This window comes from Lemur catta, chromosome 3, assembly GCF_020740605.2.
Source record: "Lemur catta isolate mLemCat1 chromosome 3, mLemCat1.pri, whole genome shotgun sequence".
In the NCBI taxonomy this organism is placed as follows: Eukaryota; Metazoa; Chordata; class Mammalia; order Primates; family Lemuridae; genus Lemur; species Lemur catta.
The window spans coordinates 24700507-24710498 of record NC_059130.1 but is presented as its reverse complement, the minus strand read 5'-3'; the positions used below and the strand labels follow the sequence as shown (position 1 = coordinate 24710498).

Below are 9992 nucleotides of genomic sequence, written 5' to 3'. Positions count from 1 at the left end.
TTTCACAAAATGGATTTTTATTATAGTCATATATGGTTTCTCAGTGCCACAGAAAATTGCAATGTAGGGACAATTTTGGGATGGCTCACTAAAGAAACATGGTGAGTTTCCAGAAAAGAGTTGTATAGGAATGTGGTTAATGAAAAGTAAAAAGGGTCAAGGGAAGAGAAAGGAAATCAAGGAGTGTGGCATGTACATGAAAGGACTATTTTTTAAACCTATCTAAGCTCTGATAACCCTTTCCCCAAATAAGATCCCAACAAAATTCATCATAAATGGAACTGATTGTGCTATCAAATACACAAAGAATACATTTATTTATTCAATAAAGAAACCATGAGAAAAGTGGATTGGGATGGGCTCAGACTTATCGTTAGCTCATCACTGGGAGTCTTGGTGTCTGTGCCAACAGTTCAGAAATCAGCAGGCCACCTGAAGATGAGTTATAACAACAAGCACAAAACCCAAAGCCTTTCTCAACACCTCTGGTTAATGGGGAAAGCCTGTAGTGGGGACAAGAGGGGAAGCTTGCCATTCCCCCACCTCTCCATCAACATTTCATCTTCTGCTTGCTGACCTTGATGTGACTTGAGAGCCCTCCTTGCTTCGGCTGTGCAGTCCAGAAGCCAGAACTTCCTCTAGGAAACTGACAAGTAGATCTGAGGTTACTTAAAGGACAAACAAAAGCATCTCCAATAATAGAATATCTTACTCTTAACATCTAACTTGATAAAAAGATATCATGACCAGTATGCAGGAAGTACTAGTCTGATATTTGGGTGTGGAAGCATCAGTTAAACACTAAAATATCCAGACTAGAGGAAGAGCCCCTTTGTGTTCTTCCCCAGGGTCCTCACTGTATTTTTTTTTTTTTTTAGAATTAAACTGGTAAGATCTGTTAAGAATAATATTTCAAGTTTGAAATTTCTATTTAGGAACCCATAATTTTTAAGGCCATTATATTAACTCAGGACCATGTTACATCAGCATCTCTTATCTATACTCTTGAAACTGCCTCAGAACTTGTATTGTGCCTCTAGTCTCTTCCTTACCCAGTGGCACCAGAGTTACTTTTCTAAAATACAGATTATATCCTGTTGCATATTCTGCTCTTCTGCTTTAAAACTTCTCTTTTACTTACAGAAAAATGTACATATTAAAGTTCAAGGCTCTTCATAATGTGGCCTACTAGTAACTAATACTTGTATATATTTTGTTATGAGAACTGTTTTAGCCGCATGTATATGCATGCAGCCCTATGAAATAGACGCTACTAGTATCCTCATTTAAAAAACGAAGAAACAGGCCGGTGCGATGGCTCATGCCTGTAATCCTAGCACTCTGGGAGGCCGAGGCGGGAGGATCGCTTGAGGCCAGGAGTTCGAGACCAGCCTGAGCAAGAGCTAGATCCCGTCTCTACTAAAAATAGAAAGAAATTATTTGGCCAACTAAAATATATATAGAAAAAATTAGCCGGGCATGGTGGCACATGCCTGTAGTCCCAGCTACTCGGGAGGCTGAGGCAGTAGGATAGCTTAAGCCCAGGAGTTTGAGGTTGCTGTGAGCTAGGCTGATGCCACGGCACTCACTCTAGCCCGGGCAACAAAGTGACACTCTGTCTCAAAAAAAAAAAAAGTAAGTGGCTCAGCTGGGCTTCAAACCCAGGCTCTAGAGTCCATGCCCCTCAGCATCACATGGTACTGCCTCTGCCTCCCACTCGTCTGGTTCCATCTCTCACAGTGCAGCCTATGTGCTGTCCACGCCCAGCTGCGCACTGTTCCCTCTACACGTCATGAGCTTTCATATCTGCATGCTGTTACTCTTAGTATGTTCTATGTCTGAAATGTAAGGCTACCCCCCTTCTCTGTGTGATGAAATCTTTTTTATTCTTTAAGGCTAATGATTAAAAGTCATTTTTTTTTCCCTGCAGAGCCTTCTCAGACCCCACCATGCTGAACTAATCACTCCTGATTACTATCACTATTACCACTGTCTCACTGCTATTTTAGCACTGTATTATTATTAACCAGGTACTGTATATATTATTGTTGCCAAAATAGACTGTGAGCTCCTTAGGGCGGGAGTAAGTCTTACTCAGCTTCAATCTCTAAGGCTTAACACAGAGGTACCCTATCAGGTATGTTGAACAAATGAATTAATAAAATAGCTACCCACTGGCAAGAGAGCCTTCTTTATAATATAGGGGTTATTTGAATGCTCAGGGCTTTCTCTCAGAGGAGACAGATCTTTAACAGACACAGTGTTGGAGGCATGACCAGGTGCCTCATTATTACCATTGTTCTACAGTTTTAGACTGGAAGGCTCTGGGCTTGGATAATTTAAATTTCAAACTCCTTTGCAACAGAAAAAAATTGTGAAGTAGAGGTAAAGGAGGAGAAGCTAAGTTTATTTGTTCCTCTACTGAAATACAGGCACCTCTGTCTGGCCTGGCTTTTTGGCCAGCTGGACTGGAGACACTTGGAGGTCACAAAACAAGTGTTTGGAAATGAGGTAGCGTTGCTTTTTTGAAAGATAACACAAATCTTTGACTAGTGACTTCTAGTAAGAATAAAACAAATGTGTGGGGAAGCCCTATAGGAATTTATCAGGCGATTTTTGCTTCATTTCTAACTCTGCTACAAAGAAAAGAAATAATTTAAAGATCTTCCTCTGTATATCAATAAGACCCCATATTCCTGACTGCAAAGAAATATAAAGATATTTATATCTGTCAAGCCTAATTTTGTTTCCTAGGGCCACTGTGACTTTTAAAAAAATATCTATTTGGGGACTTTGATGAGTCATTGCACAGAGTGCTTAAAAAATTATGGGCAATGAACATATTGGTAGCTATACCCCAAATTTAGACTATGCTTCAAAACAAAACAAAACAAAATAATAATTTTTCTTTCTAGATTTGTTTTAAATCAATCTCACTTAAAAAGTAAACTCAAAAATCCCCTTCTCCCATGGTGCTATAATCCAATTCAATTTAGTTTAGTTCAATCCAATTTGACAAATTTTACTGAGCATCCATTATGAACTAGGCACTGAACTAGGTGTACGAATGAATACCTGTTATGATTCCTACCTTAAGGGGCTCTCAGTTGGAGACAGATACACAATCACAACTCAGTATGAGACGTGGTACACACAGAGACAGTACCAGGAACTAACAGAGTGGATTAATGCTATTGCTTTTCTCAGTTTGTGCTGTCATCAAGGGTGCTTTCCTGACTCTACAGATACAAGGAAGGTGGGTGGAAAAAAGCAGAACCCCAACCCTGACTTTAAAAAATCAACCTCAAAAAGTCTTGAGTCACACAATGAAAAGCAACTTCACTTTTAAATCTTTGGTAAGGGACTAGAGACTAACATTTATAGGATTAAAAATTTTAATTACCAAAGTAATTCAGCTGAACAACTGTGTTCCTAACAAAGCTATACGCTATAACAAAACAAAACTATGTGTGTGTATGTACATATATTTAAATTAAAGATATGTCTTGCTTTTGGATCCGCCATCTGCGGTGGAACCGCCACCAAGATGCAGATTTTCGTAAAAACCCTTACAGGGAAGACTATCACTCTTGAGGTCGAACCCTTGGATACAATAGAAAATGTAAAGGCCAAGATCCAGAATAAGGAAGGAATTCCTCCTGATCAGCAAAGACTGATCTTTGCTGACAAGCAACTGGAAGATGGACGTACTTTGTCTGACTACAACATTCAAAAGGAGTCCACTCTTCATCTTGTGTTGAGACTTCGTGGTGGTGCTAAGAAAAGGAAGAAGTCTTACACCACTCCCAAGAAGAATAAGCATAAGAGAAAGAAGGTTAAGTTGGCTGTCCTGAAATACTATAAGGTGGATGAGAATGGCAAAATTAGTCGCCTTCGTCGGGAATGTCCTTCAGATGAATGTGGTGCTGGAGTTTTTATGGCCAGCCACTTTGATAGACATTATTGTGGCAAATGTTGTCTAACTTACTGCTTCAATAAACCAGAAGACAAGTAATTGTATATGAGTTAATGAAAGTCATGAACTAAAAAACAAACAAACAAACAAAAAAATCCCAAGAATGGAAAAACAAGCATCACATGTACTCACCAAAAAATTGGTTTCCCTGATCATCACCTAAATGCACATTTGGGAATGATACCAATTGGATATCAGACTGAGGCAGGGGGTGGAGGGAGGGGATGGATGTATGCCTACATGATGAGTGCGTTGCACACCGTCTGGGGAATGGTCATGTTTGAAGGTGGGGGGAGGGGACGGAGGTATGACTACATGGTGAGTGCCAGGCGCACTGTCTGAGGAATGGACACGCTTGAAGCTCTGACTCAGGGGGATGGGCGGGACATGGGCAATATATATAACCTGAACTTTTGTACCCCCATAATAAGCTGAAATAAAAAAAAAAGAAAAAAAAAAGATAAAAAATGACAAAAAACAAAACAAAACAAAAAAGATATGTCTTCCTCCTTTTTCTCTGTACTCCACAGATAAAAATTACATGTGGGTTTCTTGTACCAAAGACACCAAGGGAATCTATAATAGAATCTGAGCAGTGGTATAATGAAAAAATAAATGGAACTTGTGGGGAGCAGGAAAATAGAGAAAGACTTTCTGGAAAATAATAAGGAGAAAACCCCCCAAGACATTTGCTTTAATGGAGTAATAAGCTTCTAATTATAGCCAAACACTTAGCTGGAGATGTTGGATATGGGAATGTGTGAGGGAGAAGGATAAGATGAAATTTTTTATAGCTCAAAACACGGAAAACTCTCTTCACCTCTCCTCTCAATTCTCACTGCTTACAGTTTTCAGAGCCATTACTATGTTTCATCCCTCTTTGCTTTTGCGCACAGTATTCCTTCTGCCTAGAAGGCTGCCCCATCCCTCCCATACTGCGTCTAGTGGAACTATGCCTCTTTTAAAACCCAGCTCTCACATCATCGCTCCTCTAGGAAGCTTTACTTAGCTGCACTGCCTCTCCGTTAGAGTTACATACTCATTTTTCCATGTCATGTAAATATATTGTATTGTAATTTATTTGTCCACACATCTATTTTCCATATAAGTGTATGAGTTTTGGGGGGTACAAGTGATACATGAATACATTCTCTTTGTAAAAGTTTTTTTTTTTTTTGAAACAGGGTCTCTGTTGCCTGGGTTGGAGTGCAGTAGCATCATCATAGCTCACTGCAACCTCTAACTGGGCACAAGTTATCCTCCTGCCTCAGCCTCCCAAGTAGCTGGGTCTACAGCCGTGTGCCACTGTGCCCGGCTAATTTATCTATTTTTTTGTAGAGATGGGGTCTAACTCTTGCTCAGGCTAGTCTCAAACTCCTGGCCTCAAGTGATCCTCCTGCCTTGACCTCCCAAAATACTAGGATTACAGGGGTAAACCACTGTGCCCGGGCTCTTTGTAAAAGTTTTAAACAGGACACATAAACCTCTAATTTTCTTTTACTCTTCTTTTCCCCATTACTCTTCCCAGAGAAAACAACAATTTGACCAACAAATATTTACTGAATGCCTACTGTGTGCTAGGCACTATTCTAGAAGCTGTGAATACAGTAGAGAAAGTAAAAATCCAGGCATGATGGCTCACACTTGTAATCTTAGCACTCTGGGAGGCCATGGTGGGAGGATTGCTTGAGGTCAGGTGTTCCAGTCCAGCCTGGGCAAGAGGGAGACCTCCATCTCTACTAAAAATAGAAAAATTAGCCAGGCGTCCTGGTGCACACTTGTAGTCCCACCTACTTGGAAGGCTGAGGCAGAAGGATCCCTTAAGCCTAGGAGTTTGAGGTTGCAGTGAGCTACGATGACACCACTACATTCTACCCAGGGTGAGGTGACAGAGTAAGACCCTGTCTCAAAAAAATGAAAGTAAAAAAACCTCTGCCCTCATGGAATTTATATTCCAATGGGGAAGGAAGGAAGATAAACAAAATTAATTAGTAGGAAAATATAATAATGTGATATCACTTACTATATGTAAAGTACTATTCTAATGGATAGACTATTCCACTTCGCAGACAAAAAAATTGAAGCATAGAGAAGTCAAAAGTCTTACATCTTGGAAGTGACAGAGTTGGGATATAATCCCAGAGTTTGTTCTCTTGACTATGATGCTACGCTGTCTCTTTGTAGTATGTTAGAAGAAAATACTATGGAAAAAAATAAAGCAGGTTTAAAGAAGGAGAATTGGAGAGGCGATGGTGGTATGAGATTTTTCAAACCAGTGCTCAAGGAAAGCCCCACTGAGAAACTGACATTTAAGCCAAGTCCTCACTTAGGCAACAGAGCATCTACTTGAGGGAAAAGCAAATGCAAAGGGATCAAGGCCTGGTATGTTCAAGGACCAGAAAAAAGGCTAGCGTGGCTGGAGCAAAGTGAACAAGGTGTTGGGTAGTAAGGGATGAGATCAGAGAGGGTAAGGAAGGGAATGGAGGGGCTTTGTAGAGGAGATCATGTAGGGCCTGGCAGGTCATTGTAAGGATTTTGGTTTTTACTTAGAGTAAGATGGGAGACATCTGGAGGGTTTTGCACAAAGATGCGCATACCCTGAATTACATTTTCACAAGATCACTCTACTTTGAAAATACACTGAGAAGAGATTGTAGGGGGAACAAGAGTGAGGTAGCTGCAACAATCCTGGGCCAGGGCAGTAGTGGTGAGAAGGCATCAGATTCTGGACATCTTTTGAAGGTGAGGCTCACAGGATTTACTGATGAATCAAGATATAGGTGTGAGAGAAAGAGGAGATTCAAAAAAACAACAGGTTTTTGGACTAAGCAACTAAAAGAATGGATGTGCCACTAACTGCGATGGGAAGTCTGAGGGAGGATTATGTTTAGGAAGAAAGATCGGAAGTTTGGTTTTGGTCAAGTTAAGTACAGATGTTTATTAGACATTCAAGTAGAAATGTCAAAAAGACAGTTGTATAGACAAGTCTGGAGTTTGGGGGAGAAGTTCAGACTATAAACAGTGGTTCTCAATGGGGAAGAGGGTGATTTTACTCTCAGGGAACATCTGACAATGTCTGGAAACATTTGTAGTTGTCATAACTGGTAGAATGCTACTGGCATCTAGTGAGTAGAAGCCTGGGATGTTGCTGAACATGTATAATGCAAAGGATAGTACCCTGCAACAAAGAATTATCTGGTCCAAAATACCAATAGTGTTCAGGTTGAGAAACTTTGGATTAGAGATATAAATTTGGAATTTGTAGTGGAGAGATAGAATTTAAAGCCATGAGACTGGATGGGATTGCCAAGGGAGTGAGTGAACAAGTTCTAGGGATTCCAAAAATAGGAGAAACCAGCAAATGAGACCGAGAAGGAATGGCCAGTGAGGTAGGAAGACCAGGAGAGTATAGTTCCTGGAAGCTAAGTGATAAAAATGTCAATGTGAAGGGACTGATCAACTGTGTCAAGTGCTGCTGATAGGTCAAGTAAAATGAGGACTAAAAGTTGAGTCTAGGTTTAGCCTTCTCGAGGTCCCTGGGGACCATGACAAGAGCAATTTTGGGAGTGATGGGAGTGAAGGCCTGAATGGAGTGGTTTAGGAGAACAGGTGAGGTTTGAGAGAATACGTGAGGGGAGGATGAAGACAGTAAGTATAAACAACTCTTAGAGAACTTTCCTATAAAAGAGACCAGAGAAAAGAGAGAGAACCTGGAGAGAGAAAGGAGGTTAAAGAGAGAGTTTTTAGAGATGAGAAAAATAGCAGGATGTTTCTGTGCTTCCATGAATGACTCAACAAAGTGGGGAAAAAATGATTCAGGAAAGAAAGGGAAGCAAGTCTGGAGTGATATCCTGGAGTAGGTGGCAGGGATGTGATGTGGTGCCCCAGTGGAAGGGCTGGCCTTAGCTAGGAGCGTGCATCCACTGGGACAGCACAGAAGGCAGTGGGTAGTAGTGGGAGCTCTGGGAATTCTCTTTACTGGCTTCTCTTACCAGTTAATATACATCTTCAGTATTATCTTCTCCACATGTTATCCTTAGTATAAAGTAGAGGTGAATGAAGTGTTTGCTGAGTGAATAGATGCATCAGATACATAAATGTTTAAAGAAGTTAAGACCCCAGCTTAAGTGTCACCTAGCATGCTACATTTTTTCTAAATATCTAACAGTAATTTTATTAATATCAGGAGCAAGGGAAAAGGTTGACATGCACATCTATGTCTAAAAATACCAGGAATCTCACACACACAGATCATCCTGCTCCTCACAGGAGGTATACTTTACTCATAAAGAACTTCTCATTCTTTCTCAAACGGGTTGAACCTTTTTTTTTTTTTTGTCTGTTGTCTTAATTAAAGAATTATGCTGTTTCCTCAGCCCTTACTGCTCTTTCTTCCTGTGGAAATCCTACTTATCCTTTAAGGCCTACTTCAAATGCTGTCTCCTCTGTGAGGCATTTCCTCATTACTCTCTTAGAATTATTTCTGTATAGGATACATTTTATTTAACTTATATACATTAATACTTCTCAAATTTTATACCTAAGAACTCCTAATAACAAGAGAATAAACTTATTAGTTCTGAGGGTGTAGTCCACATTGGTATACCAGATATACCTTTGAGTTCCAGTATTTTGTTTTAAAAAATGCATAGTAATTTTATATTACTTTTCATAAAAGGGCTTTTAAAATTTTGACATAAACATATTTTAAGGTACTCATCAGCTAAATTATTTAATTCTACCCCTGCACATCCCCCCAAATTTTAAGAAAATGGGCACTTCAAAAGATGTGTCACATTTACTTTGTGCCATTGTGTGTCCTTGGGACTAACCGTATGCTAATTTGAGAAAAACAGATTTGTTTGACTCCCCCACTGGACTATAACAGCACTGAAGATAAGGACATATTATTTATCTTTTTATTTTAGCCCTTGCCTTGAATAGTACCTTATATAAAGCAGCTACTCAATATTCTCCTTCATGCTCCCAAACAATAGAATCATAATATTCTGTTAATATTCTTGGCTCACACTTTCTTCTTGTTGCTCTTTGAGAGGAGCAATAGTAATAGTAAAAACAAAAACAAAAACAAAAAAACCCAAAAAACCCCTCAGAAGTCTATGGATAGGTGAATGGAGAAGTAAACTGTGGTATATTCACATAGTGGAATGTTATATAGCATTGAAAAGTGAATGAACAAGGTTACATGCAACAATATAAATGAATCTTAGAAGCAATGTTTAGTGAAAAAAGTATGATACCATTTTTATAAAGCTCAAAAACAAGCAAAAATAAACAATACATTGTTGAGAAATAAATGATAAAAATACAGTCTTCCTCCACTAAAGCAAGGGAATTAAACACAAAATTTAGGATAGCACATCCTTGTTGTGGGGAGATGAGGCATGTAATTAGAGAGGAACACATGGATAGATCTATGTTACTGGAAATTTTCTAGTCCTTGGATTAGGTGAAGGGTTCAGGGTATTCATTATGTTATTATACTTTGTAACTTACATGTTACATATATTCTTTTATAAATATCAAATATTACTTTAAAATACAATTAAAAAACATAAAAGCTGAGTGGGTTCTTTGCTCTAGAATTTCCCAGAATCTTTAATATGCTAATGTAAATTTTTACTTTCCAAAAAAGGGATACAATGTTTTCCAAACTTAGTTGATTCTAGAACCCTTTTTTTAATGGAATACCTATCAATATCTCCCCAAATTTTCTGTAGAACAAAGCTTGAATACATTGAATGAAGGTAGAAAATATTCTCTTAATTATAACCAGTTCCACTGAGGTTACTTTATGCTATGACATTTTCCTAATGAATAACTGCCTATTAAAAAATGTAGCTATTGTTTCCCATTCCCACCTTAGTACTGGACACCTGACTTATGAAGAAACAAAAACAAAGCAAAACAAAACAAAGAAACAAACAGGAGCCCCTGGCCCTATTTCGTCTCCCATTGAGAAGAAATGGGACAAAAAAAGCAAACAATGAGATTC

The 9992-nt window shown here is 39.0% G+C and overlaps 2 protein-coding genes across 2 annotated transcripts in view; one reads left to right on the top strand and one right to left on the bottom strand.

Annotated features, from left to right (window-relative positions):
• The window catches only part of VPS45 (vacuolar protein sorting 45 homolog), a 61577-nt gene continuing 51585 nt past the window's right edge, over positions 1–9992 (bottom strand). Inside the window, exon 15 of the mRNA XM_045544956.1 lies at positions 1–646. Coding sequence (XP_045400912.1) covers positions 559–646 — 88 coding nt within the window. The 3' untranslated portion in view covers positions 1–558. The remainder of the gene's footprint in view (positions 647–9992) is intronic.
• Positions 3503–4017, top strand: LOC123633935 (ubiquitin-40S ribosomal protein S27a-like). The gene has a single exon (XM_045544980.1). It carries the CDS (start codon positions 3548–3550, stop codon positions 4013–4015), a length of 468 nt encoding a protein of 155 aa, XP_045400936.1. The 5' UTR covers positions 3503–3547; the 3' UTR covers positions 4016–4017.